Source organism: Saccopteryx leptura, chromosome 9 (genome assembly GCF_036850995.1).
Source record: "Saccopteryx leptura isolate mSacLep1 chromosome 9, mSacLep1_pri_phased_curated, whole genome shotgun sequence".
NCBI classification, from domain to species: domain Eukaryota; kingdom Metazoa; phylum Chordata; class Mammalia; order Chiroptera; family Emballonuridae; genus Saccopteryx; species Saccopteryx leptura.
The window spans coordinates 17,181,858-17,206,749 of NC_089511.1; the positions used below are offsets into that span (position 1 = coordinate 17,181,858).

The 24,892-nt window shown below is 46.4% G+C and overlaps 1 protein-coding gene across 1 annotated transcript in view; it reads right to left on the reverse strand.

Annotated features, from left to right (window-relative positions):
- CMTM4 (CKLF like MARVEL transmembrane domain containing 4) overlaps nucleotides 1–23,001 on the reverse strand; it is a 63,483-nt gene extending 40,482 nt beyond the window's left edge. Inside the window, exon 1 of the mRNA XM_066349808.1 lies at nucleotides 22,589–23,001. Within this exon, the coding sequence (XP_066205905.1) occupies nucleotides 22,589–22,774 (186 nt within the window). The 5' untranslated portion in view covers nucleotides 22,775–23,001. The remainder of the gene's footprint in view (nucleotides 1–22,588) is intronic.
- Between the last annotated feature and the right edge of the window lie 1,891 nt (nucleotides 23,002–24,892).

A 24,892-nucleotide genomic window follows, 5' to 3' on the forward strand; every position in this document is an offset into this window, starting at 1 on the left:
GTCTGCTTCCTTTCTTTCTTCTAATTGAATTTATTAGGGTGATACTAGTTAACACAATTACACAGGTTTCAGGTGCCCAATCCTACACCACAGCTCTGTGCTCCGTACTGTGTGCTCACCCTCCAGGTCGAGTTTCTGCCCATCCCCATTTATGCCCTGTACCCTCCCCACCTTTCCTCCCGGCCATCCACCACACTGTTGTCTGTGTCCATGAGTTTGGCTTTTGGGGGGTTTTCTGGCCTTTTTGGCTCAATCCCTCCACCACCCTCACCCCAGCCTCCCTGCCCCCTGCCCCCCTTTTCCCAGCCACACCGCAGTCTACTTACTTTAAAACATTATTTTCCTTAGCCAGTTTTCTCTTCTTGGAAGCAACCAAGCAGAAGATCCACATTTTATTAAGAAAACAACCTTCTTTGGCCAGGTTTTCAACCTCCACTCAGGTCCCTGACCAGACCTCCTTCTGGGATTCTTCCGGGTCGACGCAGCCAGTGCTTGGCTATCTGAGACAGACACGGTGCCGTATGCTGCCCTCCACAGTGGGGCTATGGCCCCCGGGCCCCACCAGCCATTTTTTTGCCCCCAAGTTCTCAAACCATGGCTGCCAGTGCTCAGACGCCCCTGCCAGAGAAGCCTGATGGACGGATACTCCACCATAAGCAAGCCCAGCTAGCAGAGGATGAAGCATTTGATGGGCCTCAGGCTAGAGTGAGGTCAGGAGGGAGCTGGGTGGAGCCCAGTCCTCTTTAAGGTGTGATTATGTCACAGTCCCATCAGTGAAGGGATGATACAAGCCCTCTGTGGTCCAGGAGCCATGGCCTGCCTTTTGACTGAGTAGCTTGAAGGAAAAATGAGTTCCCTTGAATGAAGCACTGACTCAAGTACAACCCCCAAGAGCCATGAGGCCCAGCTGCTTGGCCCTCCCTGGGTTTCCTCCAAGATCTAGTTTATCCAGTCCTGAGAAAACCCAAAAAGAACCCATGTATCTGTTCTGGCAACTCAAAATTGACCAACACTATAGGGCTGGGCTGGGCCTTGGCAACAGGCCACCCAGTCAGTCACAAGGGCCCCTCACTGCATTCACCTGGACAGGACCTCCTAGAGTGGAAGTCGTATCGGGTTATCTGTACCAACCTCGACTATCCATTGCACATCCATCAACTGTTTGACAGATCTTCTAATGATAATTTAGGTTCTGAGTGAGACTGAAGGTTTTCATTTCAACAACATGGGAGTTTTTGTTGAAATGAGGCAGCAAGTTACCTTTTTATCTGTATTCATTCAATCAGTCATGCACTATTGAATACATCGTTTTCTACATGCCTCACAGAGGACCACACAGAATGCTGGCAGGCCCTGCACATGCTTACTAATTCAAAATAAATCTGTTTAAAATACTATAGCTGGAAAATTAAATTTAAAGTTTACATTTTGTTCTATTTGGCCTTATTTAAAAATACACTCTCCCATGTAGCTCAATATCCTAGTTAAGCCATGTCTCTAGAATAAGTTTCCCACTTAAGATACAAGCGCCTGACCTGTGGTGGCGCAGTGGATAAAAGCATTGACCTGGAATGCTGAGGTCGCCAGTTTGAAACCCTGGGCTTGCCTGGTCAAGGCACATATGAGAGTTGATGCTTCCTGCTCTTCCCTCCCCCTTCTCTCTCTCTCTCTCTCTCTCTCTAAAAATTAATAAAATAAATTAAAAAAAAAAAAGATACAAGCTGCTCCAGCCTGACCGGTGGTGGTACAGTGGATAGAGTGTCAACCTGGGATGCTGAGGGCCCAGGTTTGAAACCCCAAGGTCACTGGCTTGAGTGCAGGCTCACCAGCTTGAGCACAGGGTCACTGGCTTGAGTGTGGGATCATAGACATGATCCCATGGTTGCTGGCTTGAGCCCAAAGGCCACTGGCTTACAGCCCAAAGTTGCTGGCTCAGCTTGAGCCTCTGTATCAAGGCATGTATGAAAAGCAATCAATGAACAACTAAAGTGATGCAACTACAAGTTGATGCTTCTCATCTCTCTCCCTCTCAAAAAAAAAATAATAATAACAATAATAAGATACAAGCTGCTCCATACCTCTGTGCCAGTTAGAAAAAGATCCCTAAGTCTGGGTGGGAGCTTGGCTCGGCAAGAGGACAGCAAATTGAAAATGGCACCCCCTCTAGGCTAATGAACTGGGACCAGGCCAGTGGTCAGCAAACCACAGCTCGCAAGCCACATGTGGCTCAATCAGATTGAGGACGTTTTTAGCAAAGGCCGGCTTAGGAGTACCCTAATTAAGTTAATAACAATGTTCCTACCTATATAGTTTAAGTTTAAAAAATTTGGCCCTCAAAAGAAATTTCAGTCGTTGTACTGTTGATATTTGGCTCTGTTGACTAATGAGTTTGCCGACCACTGGACTAGGCAACCCTTCCTCCAGTGCCGGGGCCTGTGCCTTTGCAAGCAGAGAATGCAGCTGGTTCTCAGCCTCCCTCGCCCTCCCAGCTAGACCCACTGTGCAGTGCACAACCTGCCAACTGTACAAAGGAGTCTTGGACAACAGAGATTTAGAACAGGATGTCAGGAACTTTCTTTGTTCCTCTATGACAATAATAAAGTTTTTTTAACTTTGTTTTTGTTTATATTGATCTGGTCTGAAACACAATGGCTGATTCCATAGGAAAGGAGGGAGCAAAGGAGGAAGAAAAGAAAAGGAGGTCTCCTACAGAGCTCCATAGAGCTAGACACATAAGAGAGGCTCCACAAACTACTGGCCCTGCTGGGACCCCCCAGGTTTCCCACCACTCTGAAATTGGTCATTCTTTATTGAGCACCACACTGGTAACATCCTCATCACCACCTCTACCACCATCACAGTTTTTGAGACCATGAAAAAAGCCATGTGGATGTATTCAGCTATCATAAGTAGAGGTCTGTTTCCAAGTTTCATCTATGAAACTATATTCTAAAAAAATATAAACCAATTTGCTGGCAAATTATCCTGGGCTCAATTTATTATCAGAGAAATTAAAGCACTAAAGGGCAATTGTATTACACCTGCAAACATCAGGGCTGTGTTACAGTTCAAACTCTGGGGCTCTCTAGTCAGCTGCCTGCCCCAGGACATTCACTTGGGCAATTTGCCTGGGCTGCTTAAACACCTGCACTTTAAACAGAACATCAAAGCAGATTTGATTTGTTATATACAGTCTTTCCTAAAACTACTATCCTAAAACACGCCTGCCTGAGGATATTTACCATGCACTCTCTCTAAATGATATAAAGGATAATAAAGATTATCGGAATTCAAAGAGCTGTCCCACATCTGGCTTCACAGAAAGAAATCAAACTGTCACCCATCTAGCAACAGGTGTCACAGGAGAAAGAATAACAGCCTAAGGCTAAAGTTCCAAGACCACCAACAAGCTAGGTTGCCACAGGTAAGTCACAACTTCTCTAGGGGTCAAATTCCTCACCCATAAAACAAAAGAAGTGCACACATAGATGGTTTAATGCTTCCTTCTATCTAAAATTGTGAATTTCGGCCCTGGCCGGTTGGCTCAGTGGTAGAGCGTCGGCCTGGCGTGCAGAAGTCCCAGGTTCGATTCCCGGCCAGGGCACACAGGAGAAGCGCCCATCTGCTTCTCCACCCTTCCCCCTCTCCTTCCTCTCTGTCTCTCTCTTCCCCTCCCGCAGCAGAGGCTTTCATTGGAGCAAAGATTGCCCGGGTGCTGGGGATGGCTCCTTGGCCTCTGCCCCAGGCGCTAGAGTGGCTCTGGCCGCGGCAGAGTGACGCCCCGGAGGGGCAGAGCATCGGCCCCTGGTGGGCAGAGCGTCGCCCCCTGGTGGGCGTGCCAGGTGGATCCCAGTCGGTGCATGCGGGAGTCTGTCTGTCTCTCCCCGTTTCCAGTTTCAGAAAAATACCCAAAAAATAAATAAATAAATAAAATTGTGAATTTCAAGATATTTTGAGTCATCTTGAACCTCCATTACTGACTTATACCATGTTCTCACCTTGCTATGTCCAAGTTACATATCTCCCACACACATCCATATGTTGAAGGCCTAACCTCCAATGTGATATTTGGAGATGGGGGCCTTTGGGAGGTAATTAGGGTTGGATGAAGTCAGGAGATGGGGCCCTTTAGAACAGGAAGTGAGAGCTCTCTCCCTCTCTCTCCATGCATGCACAAAGAAGAGGTCATGTGAGCACATGGCAACATAGCAGTCACCGAAAGACAAGAGAAGAGACCTCAGAATGAAACCTACCCTGCAGGCACCTTGATCTTGAACCAGCCTCTAGAAGTGTGAGAAATAAATTTCTGTTGTTTAAACCACCCAACCTATGGTATTATTTTATGACAGACACACCTTCAACATGAATTACTTGTTCTTCTTTTCTTCCTGGACATGGAACTTGTTTCAAATGCACTGATAGATGAAACTACATTTGGCTGAGTTGGAAAGTGATTACCAAGCAGACAATTACACTCAACAGGAGAAAACTGGGTCTCAGACTTGTAGGTGTTTATAAACTTATTAAAACAGATCATAAGTATATCCAAATCTGTTCAGAAAGCCAGAGAGTCCCAAGAGTGAGGGACACACGTAATGAAAAGTAGTCTATCATGAAGCTAAAGTGACTTTGCAAGACAAAGAACATCAATCTGAACAACAACAAAAACACGGGGATGGGCATGGCAGGGCCAGTAGGAAGAGAGTAGGAAAATGGAATATGTAGGCCCTCTCTCCCTGGCCCACTCACTCCTGGGGTATCTTCCTCGCCGGGGAAAGGGCTTTGCAGCGGCCACATGTCCCTGTGGGGAACAAGGAGTTTCCAGCCAAGTTGAGGCAGAAGTTTTATGGGGAGAGAACATGAATGGGAAAGTGACTGACCCAGACAGAACCTGGCCAGAAGAGGTGGGTTCTGTCAGCACTGAGGAGAACAGCTGGTACCCACCAAGCGCTTCTCTCAGCCACGCCAGGCACTTTCCATTCAACTTCACCCCAACTCTGCGGCAGCAGGAAATCCTCTTACCTGTACTCTTTGCCACTCTGGCCTGACCCAGGCTGCTAAAGGGCATGTCCTAAATGTAGATGATCAAGATCTGTTTTAGTGAGAAACAGTGACCAGAGAAAACAAAAGGAAAGCTAGAGTGGGGTACAGGAGGCCACAAAGGATGCTCCTCCAGGAATCCAATAGGCCAGGGGTCACCCATCTAGTTGGAGGAGCAAACAGAGAAAGGGACAAATGAAACTGGCAAGTTCTAACATGCATGGCTTGGATATTCCCTATAAATTCCCCACCACAAGATAAATTGTGAGCCTGACCAGGCAGTGGCGCAGTGGATAGAGTGTCGGACTGGGATGCTGAGGACCCAGGTTCAAGACCCCGAGGTCGCCAGCTTGAGCGCAGGCTCATCTGGGTTTGAGAAAAGCTCACCAGCTTGGACCCAAGGTCGCTGGCTCGAGCAAGGGATCACTCGTTCTGCTGTAGCCCCCCCAGTCAAGGCACATATGAGAAGGCAATCAATGAACAACTAAGGTGTCTCAATAAAAAACTGATGATTGATGCTTCTCAACTCTCTCCATTCCTGTGTCTGTCCCTATCTAACCCTCTCTCTGACTCTCTCTCTCTGTATCTGTGGAAAAAAAAAAAAAAAAGATAAATTGTGAAAGATTTGGAAGTGAACCAAAAAGATTACTGAGCATCTCCAACGGAAAAATAGGCCTCGTTTGAACATAACTTTCCAAGTTATCTGATGCTATGGGATTAGTGTTGTTCTTTGTCTTTGAGTCATTTTGAAACTGTCAAATTGTAAACAACTGATAGAAAATACAAGTAATTCCTGTTTGCACACAGGCAAGTGAATTGTATGCCGGCGAGAAAACTGACCCCTCAAAGCCAGAGTTGCATCTATTTCAAATTCATTTCATGGGGCCTGACCTATGGTGGCACAGTAGATAAAGTGTCCACCTGCAACGCTGAGGTTGTCAGTTCGAAACCCTGGGCTTGCCCGGTCAAGATACTATGGGAGCTAATGCTTCCTGCTCCTCCTTCTTCTTTCTCTCTCTTTCTCTCTGGTCCTCTCTCTCCTTTCTAAAATGAATAAATAAAGTATTAAGAAAAAACAAAGTTATTTCATGGGTATGGGTGTGTGTGTGTGCACACGCATATGTGCACGCGTGCTCTCTTTGAATTTCCCTTTGAACAAGCTATAACATCTTACTGGTTCATTCATTAATTAACAAAATCTTTACTTCGTATGAGAGTCATTTTATCTTTTAAAAAGTATCCTTTAATACCCACAAGCAAAAGTCAAAAAGGGTGCCAATATTCTGTATTAGCTGCTCTAAGAAGAGAAGAAAGTTTTCAGAGGGCAATAATTCTTCCAACCACAAACACTTTGAAGTCTACAGGCTCGAGCACTCAAGAGGATAATCAAGTCTCAATTTTTATGTCTCTGCTCCTCTTCCAGCAGCAAATGTCTCCAACTTCCGTATGACTTTCCTTGGCTCTGATCTCTACAATTCTTAAATTTCACTGATAATCCAAAGAGCTAGAAGGGAAGGGCTGAGGGGCCTTCCTTCATAATAAAACCATCACCTCTCCCCTAACTCTAACAGGTGTGACCCATGTATTGTGCAAGAAATGGGACACAGGAGAGCTGTCAGGGCTGGCAGACCCACCAGAAGTGGGGCCAGCAGAAGAAAAGAAATAGAAATGGGCTAGGTCCCCGTAGAATAGAGAGACAAGTGATGCACGCCCTGGCCAGATGACTCAGTTGGTTAGAGCATCATCCCAAAGCACAGAAGTTGCTGGTTAGATCCCTAGTCAGGGCACATCCAGGAACAGGTCTGTGTTCCTGTCTCTCCCCACCCCCCACTCCTCTCTCACTAAAATCAATAAATAAAATTTTAAAAAAGAAAAGGAGATTGCCTGACCAGGTGGTGGTGCAGTGGATAAAGCATCGTACTGGGATGCGGAAGGACCCAGGTTCGAGACCCTAAGGTCGCCAGCTTGAGCGCGGGCTCATCTGGCTTGAGCAAAGCTCACCAGCTTGGACCCAAGGTCGCTGGCTCCAGCAACAGGTTACTCGGTCTGCTGAAGGCCCGCGGTCAAGGCACATATGAGAAAGCAATCAATGAACAACTAAGAAGTCGCAACGTGCAACGAAAAACTAATGATTGATGCTTCTCATCTCTCTCCGTTCCTATCTGTCTGTCCCTGTCTATCTCTGCCTCTGTAAAAAAAAAAAAAAAGAGGCCCTGGCCGGCTGGCTCAGTGGTAGAGCATCGGCCTGGTGTGTGGAAGTCCCAGGTTCGATTCCTGGCCAGGGCACACAGGAGAAGCGCCCATCTGCTTCTCCACCCCTCCCCCTCTCCTTCCTCTTTGTCTCTCTCTTCCCCTCCCGCAGCCAAGGCTCCATTGGAGCAAAGATGGCCCAGGCGCTGGGGATGGCTCCATGGCCTCTGCCTCAGGCGCTAGACTGGCTCTGGTAGCAACAGAGCGACACCCCGGATGGGCAGAGCATCGCCCCCTGGTGGGCGTGCCGGGTGGATCCCAGTCGGGCGCATGCGGGAGTCTGACTGCCTCCCCATTTCCAGCTTCAGAAAAATACAAAAAAAAAAAAAAAAAAAAAAAAAGAAGAGGAGATTCAAGTGATGCTGACAGTACTCATAACCTGACACGCAGGGGTTCCAAGTGTGATCTCTGAATGCAGGCTGCCTTGCTCCTCACTTGGTAGCTGTGGGAACCTTGAGCAAGTTACTATCTCAATAAAGCCTCTGTTTCCTCATCTGAAAAGTATCTGTCTCATAGGACTAACGTGACCATCAAATGATATAACACCAGTAAAACATTTACCAACTTAACAAACAGTAAATGCTCAATAAGTATTAACTTCGATTTTTTTGTGTGTGTAACAGAGTCAGAGAGAGACAGAGAGAGAGACAGACAGGAACAGACCAGAAGGGAGAGAGATGAGAAGCATCAATTCTTTGTTGCGTCACCTTAGTTGTTCTTTGATTGCTTTCTCATATGTGCCTTGACCGTGGGGCTACAGCAGACAGAGTGACCCCTTGCTCAAGCCAGCAACCTTGGGCTCAAGCTGGTAAGCTTTGTTCAAACCAGATGAGCCCGCACTCAAGCTGGATACTTCGGAGTTTTGAACCTGGGTTCTCCGCGTCCCAGTCCAACACTGCACCACTGCCTGGTCAGGCTAGCTTCAATATTTTTGATTGAGAAATAAATTTAGTGTAATGTAAAATAAAAACCAGGAATATAAAAAAACCTGATTGCGGCCCTGGCCGGTTGGCTCAGCGGTAGAGCATCGGCCTGGCGTGCGGGGGACCCGGGTCCGATTCCCAGCCAGGGCACATAGGAGAAGCGCCCATTTGCTTCTCCACCCCACCCCCCTCCTTCCTCTCTGTCTCTCTCTTCCCCTCCCGCAGCCAAGGCTCCATTGGAGCAAGGATGGCCCGGGCGCTGGGGATGGCTCCTTGGCCTCTGCCCCAGGTGCTAGAGTGGCTCTGGTCGCAGCAGAGCGACGCCCCGGAGGGGCAGAGCATTGCCCCCTGGTGGGCAGAGCGTCGCCCCCGGTGGGCGTGCCGGGTGGATCCCAGTCGGGCGCATGCGGGAGTCTGTCTGACTGTCTCTCCCCGTTTCCAGCTTCAGAAAAATACAAAAAAAAAACAAAACAAAAAAACAAACCTGATTGCTACCTCTTACCTCCTATTTGTTGTGGTCTTTCCACCCTCATTGCCAAAAGGCCAGCTGACCTTTGTTCCTCACCTGAATTACTGTCTCTTACGAGGCCTTGCTATCATCCCAGGCTTCTCAAAGCTATTCCTCACACCCTCTACCTTGGCAATATCCAATAGAAACAAATCAGGCACCTATGTAATTTTAAATTACTAAATTTAATATTTTACTTTTCTAATAGCCATTTTTAAAGTAAAAAACAAGTAGAATTATTTTAACAGTATATTTTATTTATCCCAATATAGTCATAATATCATCACTTCAACATGTAACCAATATAAAAAATGAACTTATTTCACATCTCCTTCTTATGACATCTTCAAACGCCAGTGTATCCCACAGACTTATATAAGCACAGTGCACATACTTATGCACATGCCAGTTCACCCAGCCACATTTCAAGTGCTCTGCAGCCAACAGCTCTAACCACTTCCCATTTCTTCCACAAAATCCAAATTGATTAGACTAACAAATCAGGCCCTTTCCAACCTGGGGCCCCCCCACCCCTCCCCAGACCCTCCCCTTCCATTCCTCTGCCTGGTGAACCATACCTGGTTCCCCTCCTTACCACCGCTTTCTGAACCTGATACATTCCTTCTCCACAGGCCACACCAAACCTTATGCCAGGCACTGCCATCAACACTCAACATGTGAATATGCCCATTTCCCAGAAGCCCACAGGGCTTCCTTGCCACACCCACTGTCTCTGTCCTCTATTGGAGCAACTGGCTCCCAGTGAGTGGGACAGTTTGTGTACCTTCTCTGCCCCATACCAAGTAGACTAGGAGCCCCTTGGAGGCAGGATTTTTGTCTTAGTATATGTGTCTACCATAGCTGCCCCCACCTAAGCATTCAAACACATAAAGTATTGATATTTTTAAAGGAGAAATATGTTAGAATTTTTACATCTAGCTACTGTTCTTGATCTCTAACTCTAGTTATTGAGCCAGCTATCAATCTTAAATTATACACACGTATAGGGTTTGGACCAAAGACAGCTGAAAGTAGACAAATTAAAGAAGCAACTACCACTGGAAGAGCCATTGTTCCTGAGGTTTGTTGTGGGTTCTTTTTCTCTTTTTTTCCATTGGCAAAAAAAAAAATCTTTTAGCCTTAAACTGTTTTTCATAGCTGTGCTGGAATAAACGAGAAACCACAAAAATGAAGGCTTCCACTACATCAGTCATCAAATCGCAGTGGCAAGAAAAAAACCATCCAACACTATCTATATTGATTAAACTCGGATTATTTTAAGTGTTTATTAAAACTCATTTAATTCCCAAATTTAACCAATCATTTGAAATGTTCAGAGGTAAAATTCGGGATCGCAGTACTCCCTGCTGTCCTCTCAGCCTCCAGAAAATAGCAGCCTCACTTCTCAGGCCCCATCAACTGCTGCTGTTGCATTTTAATCCGAGACCTTTATAAAAACAACCACGAGCACCCTCCACCTCAACCCCAGTGGCAACTCTTTCTTCACACGTTAAGTGTCTGCTCAAAGGGTTCTCAAAAAGTTAGCTTGGCAGATACCAAGCGACCCTAACTCCCAACAGGTTAAGCAGAAAGCAGACAACTTCATAACAATTACAGACTCCCTGGTTTTCATTTTACCCTTCCCTAAGCAAAAGGCTTGGCAAAGCCTCTATGGTTCCCCCCTTTTACAAAAATCTGTCTCCTAAGCAAAAGCTTCTGTTTCCTAGTAGCAGTGAATACACTTTTAAAACTTCCAGTTTAAAAAAGGAACAATAATTACAATGGCATTTTGTTTCCATACTTCCTCCCCAACATTTTCCACTTAGAACAGAGTTCCAAAGTTTATTTATTCATCAATAGATGTTATTTTTCCCTTACAGATCTCATGTTCTCAAAAAACTTGACCTTACAAACTACATTAATAATCCATTTTTCTTTCTTTTATTAAAAAGAAATGTCTCGGCTGACCTGTGGTGGCGTGGTGGATAATGCGTTGACCTGGAATGCTGAGGTCACTGGTTCAAATCCCCAGACTTGCCCAATCAAGGCACAAGAAGCAACTACGAGTTGATGCCTCCCACTCCTCATCCCCTTCTGCCTTTCTCTTTCTCTTTCTCTTTCTCTCTCTCTCTCTCTCTCTCCTCTCTAAAAATCAATCAATAAATTTTTTTTAAAAAAAGGATACATCTATTCATCCATTCAACTGTTTATTCATGTCTTCATGTGTGCCAGGCACTGTTTTAGACACTGGATAAAGCAGGGAACTTAAAGCACAAGGCCGCCTCTACTCTCATGTAGTTGATCTAGTCAGGTGGTAAATAAAGCAGGGGGAGGGGAACAGGGTGGGGACAGGAGAGTGTCCTACTTTAGACAAGGTGGTTGGGGGAGGTCTCTTTTGAATAGAAGAACAGCAGTTATGGAGAAGACAGCCAACTGGGCACTTTTGGGAAAAGGTTGGGAGGCAGGGGATGAAAGAATAATCCCCAAATGCAAAGACTCTGAGGCAGTAGTAGGTTAATCAAAAGGTTAAAGTTTCTATCAACGTGAAATAATCAGTACCTTAAAACTCCAGTCCCCCCCAAAAAAAAAAATTTGGCCTTATTCTGTCTAATGCAGTTTATATTAGGCTTTTTGATATATAATTAATACCCAGCCCTTTAGTCTGACTCTCAGTCCTCCATTTCTATAGTAATAAACTCTGGGGCTCCCTGGTAACACCCCTCTGAAAACCAGTGACAAACTCCACTGTTTTACGCAAGGAGACAAGGCCACACACATGGGGCACTGAGATGAGGGCTGGACCCCTCTTTAAGTGAGAATTTTTCACACAAAAATCCTCCCCATTAAAAGTTCAGCTGCTTAAAAATAAGACAGTTTCCAAATACTTAAAAAGCGAGCCTGACCTGTGGTGGCTCAGTGGGTAAAAGCATCAACTTGGAACACTGAGAACGCCGGTTCAAAACCCCGGGCTTCCCTCGTCAAGGCACATATGGGAGTTGATGCTTTCTGCTCCTCCCTCCCTTCTCTCTCTCTCTCTCTCTCTCTCTCTCTCTCTGTCTCCTCTCTTTAAAATTAATAAAATCTAAAAATAAATAAATAAAAATAAAAAGCGAGACCTTGTCCCGAAGGAGGTGTCACTTTCTGAATCCTGTAGCCTTCCTCTCATCCATCCCCTCGTCAGCCAGCTGCAGGCCAGCTCCCAGCCCTGGACCACTTTGAGTTGAGCCATTGAAAGCTTCAATTGGCTCTTTGCCACCACACGAGATGCTGAGGCCATCCCCTTGGCCAGGGTACCTTGCTCTCATACTCCTACCTCTCTCAGTCTACCCTTCCTCCTTCTGGGTCCTCTGAGTCCCACCTTGCTAAAGAATCCAAGCCCAGCCCATGTCATCCTGCCTTTGATTTCGCCTTCATACACAGCCTGTCCCTCAGGAATAATCTTATTTTCCAAACAAAATTCTCAGGACATACTGCCAAGTATATGGATACTTGTTATACAAATTCCTCTAATTTCAGTGCTTGGAATATTTCATAATTTTAAGCAAGTCATTTCTCAAATTTTAGGATGTACTTATATGTGGTCTAATGAGACAGCACAGGAAACTGGGACTTTCTGGGAAAATTCAGACTCTGTGATCACAGTCACAGCCTTTGACTACTGCTCTCTTCTCTAACAAACAACTTTATTTTCCAAAGAAATCTGACCTTATCCTACAAAGGATTTGGAGCTACTTCTAGGAATAAGAAGAAAGAGGCAGTGACAAGTGACTGGAGTTGCAGGTCAGAAAACTGGTATTTCCAGGTTATGTCAACAGCTTAGGAAGCTAACAGGACCATCCTGGAAAATAATCAGCGTCGGCTGCCACACAGTCCCAGGCCCTTAATGGAGTGGATCAGATACGTGCTGTAGCCCAGGTAAATCCAGAGCTACCTCTCAGCTGCAAACATGCCTCTCTCCAGCATTCATTCCACCGGAGAAAGTATCTTGGATTCGGCAGGGCACCTACCCTCCTGCCCTTGCCTCCTCCTCGTCTCCTTCTTTTTTTTTTTTTTTTTACAGAGACACAGAGAGAGAGAGTCAGACAGGAACGGAGAGAGATGAGAAGCATCAATCATCAGTTTTTCGTTGCAACACCTCAGTAGTTCATTGATTGCTTTCTCTTATGTGCCTTGACCGCGGGCCTTCAGCAGACCGAGTAACCCCTTGCTTGAGCCAGCGACCTTGGGTCCAAGCTGGTGAGCTTTGCTCAAACCAGATGAGCCTGCAGTCAAGCTGGCAACCTCGGGGTCTCGAACCTGGGTCCTCCGCATCCCAGTCCATCACCCTATCCGCTGCGCTACTGCCTAGTCAGGCTCCTCCTCTTCTAAGCATCCTCTCAAGCGCCAGGACCAGGGGAAAACTTTCTAATCAAAAACAATGGTCCTCCAGGGCTGCCAACAGAGAACTAATTTGGCCCTCTGACCGAGAAGGAGCCAGCAGGTTTCCCACTGATAATTACTTGTGGGTAAGCAAGACCTCCAAGTATATAACAGAAAAATGCTGACTAGGCCCACAATTGTTTAAATGCTTAGAAATGTAATCATATTGCCCTTTGACCTATTAAAAGCACTTTTTAAAATGTAACAAAAAATAGTAACAATTCAAAAGAAGAAAGTAGCCCATTTAATGAAGCATTCTTCCTAACAGCAAAAAAATGGAAACCCTCATCAAGGAATCTTACGCAGCCTTTAAAAGAAAAATTCCAAAGTTCTTTCCATTTGAGTCTGTCATACTAAAATGTTATTTCCTAAGGACCTTCGATGTTCCAATGTTGCTTGGTTTTTGGGGGTTTTTTTAGCATGCCTTTATTTTTATTTATTTATTTATTTACAGAGTCAGAGAGTCAGAGAGAGGGATAGATAGGGACAGACAGACAGGAATGGAGAGAGATGAAGCATCAATCATCAGTTTTTCATTGTGACACCTTAGTTATTCATTGACAGCTTTCTCATATGTGCCTTGACCGTGGGCTTTCAGCAGACCAAGTAACCCTTGCTCGAGCCAACGACCTTGGGTTCAAGCTGGTGAGCTTTTGCTCAAACCAGATGAGCCCGCACTCAAGCTGGCGACCTCGGGGTCTCGAACCTGGGTCCTCCGCGTCCCAGTCCGACGCTCTATCCACTGCGCCACCACCTGGTTAGGTTCCAATGTTTTTTTAATTGAGATATAATTCACATGTAACATTAGTATTCAATATTAGTATATATTGTGAAATGATCATAATAAATCTAGCTAACATATATCACCATATACAGGGGGTCCTTGGGTCATGACAGTCTCTACATACGTTTCAGGTTTACGACGTTCGCTAACATAAAAACTTAAAAATTGGAATGTGTTTCAGCTTACGCCTTTAGTTTGGTTGCACACAGCGGAAGAATACACAGTATTCTTTTTCTGTGGCTTAGTTGTGTTTTTATGTTCTAGATTATGATTTTACAACTGTGTTAGGATAGGTAAGTGACTTAGGCTAAGGTGTGTTTTGACTTACAGCAAAATTTGGGTTACGCCACTGTCATAGGAACGGAACTGTGTCGTAACCCAAGGACCCCCTGTAGTTATAAAATATTTTTCTCGTTATGAGAACTTTTAAGATCTATTCTCTTAGCCAACTCTTAAATATGCAATACAGTATGATTAACTATAGTTGCCATGCTATATAGGACATTATTACATCCCCATACAAAGTTTTAACTAATAAGTGAGGGTAAAATCCTTTCAAATATAAGAAATTTTGCCATTAGCTACAACAAATATATTAAGCACTCCTAGTGTACAGAATAATTCCTTTTTTTTTTTTTTTTTTTTTTTTTTTTTCATTTTTCTGAAGCTGGAAACGGGGATAGACAGTCAGACAGACTCCCGCATGCGCCCGACCGGGATCCACCCGGCACGCCCACCAGGGGCGGTGCTCTGCCCCCCAGGGGGCGATGCTCTGCCCATCCTGGGCGTCGCCATATTGCGACCAGAGCCACTCTAGCGCCTGAGGCAGAGGCCACAGAGCCATGCCCAGCGCCCGGGCCATCTTTGCTCCAATGGAGCCTTGGCTGCGGGAGGGGAAGAGAGAGACAGAGAGGAAAGCGCGGCGGAGGGGTGGAGAAGCAAATGGGCGCTTCTCCTATGTGCCCTGGCCGGGAATCGAACCCGGGTCCTCCGCACGCTAGGCCGACGCTCTACCGCTGCGCCAGAATAATTCCTTTTTTTTAAGACTTTATTTATTATTGCCTGACCAGGTGGTGGCACAGTGGATGGAGTGTCGGACTGGGACCGGGAGGACTCAGGTTCGAGGCCCCAAGGTCGCTGGCTTGAGTCCAGGCTCATTTGGCTTGAGTGTGGGGTTGCTGGCTTGGCGTGGGATCATAGACATAAGCCCATGGTCTCTGCCTTGAGCCCAAGGTCACTGGCTTGAAGCCCAAGGTCACTGGCTTGAGCAAGGGGTCACTTGGTCTGCTGTGACCCCCCCCCCCCAGTCAAGGCACATATGAGAAAGCAATCAGTGAACAACTAAAGTGCCACAATGAAGAATTGATGCTTCTCATCTCTCTCCCTTCCTGTCTGTCCCTATCTGTCCCTCTCTCTGTCTCTGTCACACACACACACACACATACACAAAAAAAAGGACTTTATTTATTGATTTTACAAGGAGAAAAGAAAAAGGGAGGGATGGGGAGTGAGAAGTTTCAACTCATAGTTGCTTCACCTTAGTTGCTCATTGCTTGTCGTATGTGCCTTGACTGGGCAAGCCCACGGTTTCAAACCAGCAACCTCAGCATTCCAGGCCAACACTTTATCCACTGCACCATCACAGGCAAGGCTTGCTTGCTTTTTTTTTTTTAAATAGAAAAATGTATTGAAAATATTTAAGCTTCAAGTTCCAATCCTCAGGGCCTCCAAATTATAAAGTAAGGACAATAATAAAAGGTTAATTAAAGATTATGGTCAAGGCCCTGGCTGGTTGGCTCAGTGGTAGAGTGTCAGCCAGCATGTGGATGTCCTGGGTTCAATTCCTAGTCAGGGCACACAGGACAGGTGACCATCTACTTCTCCACCCCTCCCCCTCCCCTTTTGTCTCTCTCTCTCTCTCTCTCTCTCTCTCTCTCTCTCTCTTCTCCTCCTGCAGCCATGGCCCGAGAGATCCATTGGAGTACATTGGCCCCAGGCACCAAGGATGGCTCCAGTAAAACCTTTGCCTCAGGTGCTAAAAGTAGCTCAGTTGTGAGCAGCCCCAGATGGGCAGAGCATTGGCTTCAGATGGGGATTGCTGGGTGGATTCTGGTTCGGGTGCATGCGAGAGTCTATCTCTCTATCTCCCTTCCTCTAACTTGGAAAAGAAGAAAAAAAAAGATTATGGTCAATATATTAACTTTAAGGCTATTCTAAACTAAGGTAGATCTAATAACAGCTGACATTTTAGTAATTTTTGAATAGAAGATATTTGCCTATGATATACAATTCAAAATGTATGAAAAGTCACACATGAAAAATATATATCCCTTCTACCCTGGCCCTCAGGCACCCAGTTTCTCAATTTGTATCATTCCAGGGATATTCGATAATGCCCATAGGTTTGGATGACTTGGTATGTGAGAAACACTGTGCCAAGAATCATGAATAGAAGGCTCATCAATGCAGTAGTACTAACATCAGCCCCAATTTTCAACTGAGGAGACCTGCTTGTGGCCTGAAGTGAACAAGTCACTGGCCAAAAGTCCCACGGTAATAAGAGACAAAGTCCATATATGTCCTGGAACCCGTCCCCTTCCCACCACCACCCCTAACACACGTATACACACAGAGCCCTTGAACAAAGGTGACTTCGGGTAATGTGGTTCCCTCTGCCCTGAACGTTCTTCCACCAAACTTCACCTTTGCCTAGCTAATTTGACTTTCTATATACCTTTAACAATCAGTTTGTCTCTAAAAACATCTTGCTGGGATTGTGGGATTGTGTTAACCTACAGATCTATTTGTAGAGAACTGATGTTTTAACTATATTATCTTCCAATCCATGAACACAGTATAACTGTCCACTTAATTTAGATCATCTTTAATTTCTTTCTTCAGTGTTTTGCAGTCTTCAGTGTGCAAATCCTATACATTTTGTTAGATAAATATGTAAGTATGTGTTCTTTTTAGAGCAACTGCAACTAATACGGGCTTTTGTGGGGTTTTTTCTTTAATTTCAGTTTCTAATAATTTGCTGTTAGGATATAGAAATACAATTGATTTTTGTGTGTTGACCTTGTATCCAGCACACTTGCTATTTATTAGTCCCGAGAGCTTTTTTACAGATTCCCATGGGGTTGTCTACATAGATAATCATGCCATCTGCAAATAGGGACAGTTGTTCTTTCTTTCCAATCTGTATGCCTTCTATTTATTTTTCTTGCACTGGTTAACACTCTCTTGATGGTGAATATCAGTGGTGAGATTAGACATCCTTGCCTTGTTCCCCTCTTTCAGCACTATATTAGCTACATCTATCTATGTATGTTAGCTGTTGATTTTTGGTAGATACCCCTTTTAAGGTTGAGAAAGTTCCCTTCTCTTGCTAGTTTCCTGGTAGCAGTTATCATGAATGAATGTTGAATTTTGTCAAATGTTTTTTCTGCATCCATTGACATAATCATGTGGTTTTTGTTAAGCTGTTCATATGGTGGAATACATCTATTGATTTTGGAAAAGTGGAACAGTCTTTTGTTTCTGGGATAAATCATAATTAGTTGTGGTGTGCTCTTCTTTTTACATAATGTTGCTGGATTTTATTTCCTAGTATTTTGTTAAGGATTTCTGTGTCTATGTTCATGAGGTCAATTGGTCTGTAGTGTTCTTTTCTTGAACTTTGTCTGGTTTTATAAAACATGGGTACTATACACTTTTCTGAGGTCTCGGATGATAATTTTACTTTTTTAATCATCATGAAAGTTTAAGAGTAGTTTTATCTTTGCTTTTCTGCTAGACTTTGATTATAAGGCCTTGACCAGAAAGACATCTTCCAAAGATAACAACTATCTCCCTAAGGGAAAAGGAGACTGTTTTTCAAGGAGTCACTATAGATCTGAGGAAGCAATGCAGTGAAACCCACTACTTTACACCATCACCTGTTGCTCCTCCCCTGCCCCAGCACGTCCCCCAGATAGCAGAATGCATGAGGGACTGTGCTGACTGGCTTTGGATGAAAAACAGACACAGTTTCCATCAAATAAAAGATATATTATTATCCCACTCTGAATGCAAATGCATTTGTCTTTGAGTTACCTAAGAAAGCACCTATCACACATTAACCCCTTAACTCCTACCACTCCTAAAATGCTCAATCAGTCATTACCACCCACACTCTACTTACTGAAGAAACCAAGACACAACAGAGTTAAGAAACTTCAAGTTCATCAGAGCTAAAATTTGAATTTAAACATTTCCTATTACCCAACTTTGTTAGAAAAAGCCCTCCACGCCTGACCAGGCGGTGGCACAGTGGATAAAGCATCGGACTGGGATGCGGAGGACCCAGGTTCAAAACCCCAAGGTCGCCAGCTTAAGCACGGGCTCACCACCTTGAGCGCAGGGTCATTGGCTTGAGCATGGAATCATAGACACGACCCCATGGTCGCTGGCTTGAGCCCAAGGTCGCTGGCTCGAGCAAAGGGTCACTCGATCTGCTGTAGCCCCCCAGTCAAGGCACATATGAGAAAGCAATCAATGAACAACTAAGAAGCCTAAGGAGTCGCAACGAAGAATTGATGCTTCTCATCTTTCTCCCTTCTGGTCTGTCTGTCCCTATCTGTCCCTCTCTCTGTCTCTCTATCTCTGTCACAAAAAGAAAAAAAAAAAAGCCCTTCACAAATGCAATGCAATGTCAGAAGGTCAATCAGGCATGGGAGGGGCTCAAGGAAGGGGACCTGAAGCAAGAGTCCCTAAGGGGTCTCTTCAGAGCTGAAAAGCTCTTGGCACTTTTGAGAAGGTCCATCCCCTCATTACAGGAAGCCAGCAGGTCTGCTGGGTGAGGAACAGGACATTGCACAAAGCTGCACACCTATGGACAGCACACCACCCACCAAGAAATCAAAATCCTTGTAAATAAATCTGTTGCTTAAGCATGTAAAAATCATTCAAAATGTCACCTGGCTGCCCAATGGCCACAGAAATGTCCTTAGGCTCATGGTCCCCAGATCTGCTATGTGAAACAACAACTCAAAATGATGTGTTTGGGAGGCAGATAAGAGCACACTCTGAAACCAGATTGCCTAACTTCAAATTTCAGCTCTACTGTGGCACATTAGCCCCATGACCTTGGATAATTCACAATCCTGTGCCTCGATTTCCTCATCCATAAAATGGGGATGGCAAGAGTATAGCATGCACTCACTAAGTGATGCCTGTGGTTATTATTTTTCAGAAAGTCTTGTCCAATCCAGGACTGCCCTCTTCTGGCAGTCAATACATCAGGGTATACGTGATAGTATGCCTTTTTCTCCAACCCAATCCCAAGAGCAAAACTCCAATTTCAACAAAGGTGATGGGGGAACAAAAAAGTAAGCAAAAGACCTACATTAACTATTTCATTAAATGATGTCTGGAAGCTAAAAACCAGGAAGCAGTCACAAAATCCACTCATAAGAAAAAATGTCATTTAAATCAATAGTTTAAACCAACTTTTTGTCCACAAAAAATAATTTTTAGTGTTTGATATAATAACCACAAGAGGCATTCTCCCCAACTAAGAGATAGGCATGAATTTAATTTTTAAAAGATACCTATGAAAATGCATGAAGTAATATTTCAGATTACTTTTACTTTCAAATAACATTCTATTTAAAATATCAACTTAACTTTTAAATCTCTAGGAAGTGGCCTATCTTTAATTCAAATATATAATTTGGGGTTGGTATTTTCACCAAGTTTCCTTAGAGACTGGAACTGTCAATTAGCAATAATGATAGTTAACGTTTCTTACACACTAAGCGCCTAATGAGCTAGGTGCTAATTTCTACATTATTATTTCATTCTCTTAATCCTTTGAGGGAGGCATAGGCTCATTTCAAAGAAAAGCCTCAGTCCTGAGGTTGACTATTAATAGTTCTGATCGAGAACTGATTGCTAGCACCTTTGTGAGGTTTTAATACTAAAATGAGAAGACAAAACTTAAGCTTCAATGTGCATGTGAATCATCTGGGGAAATCTTGTGAAAATGCAGATTATGATTCAGAAATTCTAGGGACAGGCCTCTCTGATTCTGCATTTCTTTTTTTTTTTTCTTTTTTTCTTTTTTTTTTTGTATTTTTCTGAAGCTGGAAACGGGGAGAGACAGTCAGACAGACTCCTGCATGCGCCGACCGGGATCCACCTGGCACGCCCACCAGGGGGCGACGCTCTGCCCACCAGGGGGCGATGCTCTGCCCCTCCGGGGCGTCGCTCTACTGAGACCAGAGCCACTCCAGCGCCTGGGGCAGAGGCCGAGGAGCCATCCCCAGCGCCCGGGGCCATCTTTGCTCCAATGGAGCCTTGCTGCGGGAGGGGAAGAGAGAGACAGAGAGGAAGGAGAGGGGGAGGAGTGGAGAAGCAGATGGGCGCCTCTCCTGTGTGTCCTGGCCGGGAATCGAACCCGGGACTTCTGCACACCAGGCCAATGCTCTACCACTGAGCCATCCAGCCAGGGCCTCTGATTCTGCATTTCTAACAAGCTCTCAATTGCTAAAGATGTTGTTGACCACACTGAGAGCAGCAAGGATCGACAGATTGCAATAGGCCACAGACCACCAAAAAAGTCTATAAAAACTAAAAAAAAAAAAAAAAAAAAAGCAAACTTTCCTCAAAAACAAAATTAGAACTTATTCATTATTTCTTGATGGAATTCTGAGCCTTGTAACATCTTTAGAACTATCTTCAGAATGACTTCTTTTCCAGTTTAAATTTAGATTCCAATTTCTTGGGACTTTTGTGGGGTTTTTCTCCTAAAAACAATCCTGATTTTTATCAAGGCTGGGAAGCCAAGTACATGGAAGAATGTTTCAAGTTGCGTGCCATACCTTCCAAGCAGGTTCCCATCCTTCACTCACCTCCACATAACCTTATCATGCTGTTTAAATTCTTGAGATTAGACAAATGGCAGAGTCAGATGAGATTTTTAAGGGCTGGGCCCCAAAGTTCTTCCAGATGCAAAGAAAAGCTCTGCACCAAAATAACACCTTACCATACCACTGGCTTCCATTTCTGGCCTTAGGTGACAAAGGTCCAGCATGAGGTGATAACTGCTGGATAACATTTCATACAAACTACTGGGTTTCCATTCTTTTACCAGATCTGTTAAGTGGCCAGTTCTATTTACTTTCAAAAGTCCACACAAGAAACAAAGCAAGGTGCTTAACAAGGCCCTATATTCTACCTGGATTTCACCCTGCCCTCTTTTATTCATTTCTGATTATCTGTGCTATATACTCAAACATTGGCTAGCTGCCTCTTTAAAAAGGTAAGTTACACACCTCCCCGCACCTCCTCCATTATCTTTGCTGACAGTAATGCCTAACTACAGATCCAACATATCTCAAATCACTGCAGCTTACTGGATAAGGTCAGTTAAAAATTCTGGAAAGGGATAACCTGCTCCTTTTGTCTTTCCTTAGAGCCCTTCAAAAATACCCTGCAGCAATCAGCAGAACAAGCCTTTCACTCAGGAGAGATAAAACAGTCTATGATCCTGCAAGTTACAAACACTGAGGCCTTTATTTAAAAGGTGTCCCCATATTATATTATTCCCAAGGAACACTTATCTATGCACTCAAGTCAGCACAAGAAGCCCAATGCTTGGAAGAAACAAAACACACATACATACATTACAGCTCTGTGCAAATGGCTTCTCTGGCTAAGAAGACTATAAAGTTTTGCTGCCAACCTCGGAGGGAGGCCTACCTGTGACGAGGGAATATTGGGACAGTTTTGTTTTTGGTTTTTGTTTTTTTCTGAACTGGAGCATGTCCTGTCCACAACAGAGCTAAGGAACTGCTCAGAGAGGCCTGTTACAAAACCACAAAAGAGGGGCTGAGCTGACAGGCCCCTGCCTTGAACACCCTGAAAGCTAAAAATAAGAATTCTGAGAAATGAGCTCTACCATAGACAAGTCCAACAGAAAGTTCTCTGTTTCTTTTACCTCCCAAACTGGCTGCCCTCCCAGAGTGATTTAACTCTGGGTACCAACTGGGCAAAGCCAGCCACGGTGCTGGGGAGGAGGAGGGATGCCGGTTCTATCTTCTAGGTTAATTAAGGAATCAAACCTCTGCTATATAAACCGGAGACTTTTATGGCAGATCTCGGTTCCCCCACTGCATCCAGGCGACATGGCTCCATTCAACAAACATTTATTGAGCGTCTATCATCTGCCCGGCGCTGCTAGGAGGAAACCGAGCTGCAGTCCCCAGTGGTGGAAGCAGACAGAGAAGGACCATCAGGCGGGGTGGAGGTTGTGCGGGCCCGAAAATCCGTCACAAGTTGCTATAACCAGTAGTACCCAGGGGACAGTGTGATCCCAAGCCGGCCCCGCGGACCACCAACCCCGAGCATGAATCAGCGAGGGCGGGAGTAGACAGGCAGGCCCCGGGGCAGGTGTTCGGGTAGGAGGCGCACACCTGAGGCGGCAGGGCAGAGTCCCCAAGGGACTGGGGAGGGCGACCCTGGGACCCGGGGCGGGAGAGGGGGCGCGAGGAGCCGGGGTCGGGCCCCGCGCAGCGAATGCGCGGCGGAGGCCAGCCGGGCCTGCGCCCCGGGAGCGGCGCAGGGGGACAAGGCGCGCGGCTAGGCCGCCCGCCCGCACCTGGGGCCCCGCCCGGCACCTACCACTTGGGCGACCTTGAGGCAGCCGAAGGCGCCGCGCAGGTAGTCGGGGTCGCAGCGCAGGCCGGCCAGCCCGCGGCGCTGGCTCACCGGCTCGGTGGTGGGCTGGTACGGGCTGCTGGCGCCCGAAATCATGGAGGTGCTCGAGGCCTCGCCCTCGAAGCCGTCCAGCTCCTCGCCGCTCCGCATGCTGCCGCCCGGCCCGGGCCGCCCCGCGCGGCCGGCCCCCGGCGCCCGGAACTGGTGGGCTCAGCGGGGCCGCCGCATCGCCGAGGCCGCCGCCGCCTGACCGCCCGCCCGCGGCCCGCCCCGCCGCCGCCTCCTCCGCGCCCGCCGCCGGCTGCGGCCGCGGCTCGGTCCGCTCGGGCTTGGCTCCCGCCGCCTCGGCAGCGGAAAGGAAAGGAGGCGGGAGCGGCGGCGAGGGAAGGAGGCGGGAGCCGGCGCGGCGGGCCGGGAGGGGGCGGAGCGAGGGCCTGGCCGCCGGCCGCTCGGCGGCGCTCCGAGGCTCGGGAGCGGCAGGGGCGGCCGCCCGCGCCGCCGGCCCTCGGGGGCGGGGTGGCATGGGGCGGGCTCGGCCCCGCCCTCACCTGCCCCGGCGCGGGGAAGGGGCCGCGGCTCCGCGCCCGGCGGTTCCCGCTTGCGGGGGCGGGGTCCCGGCGGAACCGGAGCTGAGGGGAGGGTCGCAGTGAGCCCAGCGGGCGCGGGGCTGCTGTCCCGGGGTGCTGCCTCCGTTTCTCCGCTGGAGGAAGTGGAGTCCTCTGCAGGTAGCCCGGGGGACTTGCCGGTGACGACGGAGATGCCCCGCGCGACCCGCGTGCCGGGAACGGTGCGTGGCCCAGGGTGGGCCTGACTCGGAGTGTTTGGCTGACAAGGGGGTCTAAGTGTCTGGGCTCCCGCACTGGGCGCCTTGCAACAACCACGTCTGAGCGAGGCCAGGGGCCGAGCGGGGCGGGGGTGAGGAGGCCGGGTGAATGGGGGTCGCTTAGTACGGGTCTGCAGAATAGACACCGGTAAATATTTGTGAATAACTACATTGTAAATTCTGGATACACCGGCCTGAGGGCGCTAGCACACACCCTCGACGACCCTCTCTCTTAGCTGAGAAGGTTTTGCGATCTCAGTTTATTCATCAAGTCAGGTTAAACAGACTTTTGCCCTGAAGGGCATTAATTAGGGACCAATTTGCAATTCAAATGAGAAGGCTCAAATAAAACACTGACTTTCTAAGAATCATAGCTTTGGTATTGAACTCTTACCACAAATGTGACAGGAGCTTCCCATGCCCTAGGCACTAAGCAAGGCACTTTTTGGAGGTATTATTGTTCCCATTTTACAGAAGAGAGAACTAACGCTCTTGAGCTGTGGTAACTTGTCCCAAGCCACACAATTAATTGGTGGGCAAAGGGCAGGTTCCAACTTTCTTCATTACACAATGCTGCCTAATATACAACTCCAATGGGCTTCTGAACTCCAAGCTAAGTGGTAAATACCAAATGGGCTCTCACCTTTTGGTTACCAAAACTCAGTGACTCTAATTAATACTCTATTCAGCCAACAAATACTGGGCACTTATTATGGGCTGAGCAATATGCTAGGGAGACAGACTGACAGTTAAAGATGACACTTATAGTTGGATGTAGCCTCTGGCCTCTGCTGTCTTCCAAATCCCGGTGAAATGACAATTACAGGGATTTACTTTTTAAGGGCATAAAACCATGGGGACAAAGAATGGGAAAGAAGACAACGGCAACAAAACGTTGGAAACAGAAAAGCAAATAAGCAAGTGGTAACTGACTTAGCAGATCCAAGAAACTAAACCCTCAGCTGGCACAAGGAAAGGCTGAAATGCAACCTGGGTTTTGTCAGAACAAAAGGCTCTGGAATGGGCAACACAAGCACATCTAGAAGTGGCAGTGGAGGCAGGAATTTAAAAATGAGGTCTATTGAGAGTCTTTTAAAGAGACAATTGGATCCCTGGACCCCTCTCATACTCATCCCCCAAGACTGGAGTTCTGGTCTCTGGGTAATAGATGTGCCTGAGTGCCCATCTGACAGAGTATCAATCTGTCTCCAGTCCTAGGCAAAACAGAGTCTCAGCTTGGAATCACTAGGCACAGTTGAGGTCAGGGTTACCGTACTGAAAAATGCGTGTGTGTGTGTGTGTGTGTGTGTGTGTGTGTGTGTGTGTGTGTGTATCTGGATATTAAATAATATGAAAGAAAAAAAAAGTTAAAGAAAGGAAATACCACAGGACATAGAGCCAAAAGACAAAGAGAGAGAAAATGAGACAAAAGAAAATTAGAGCAG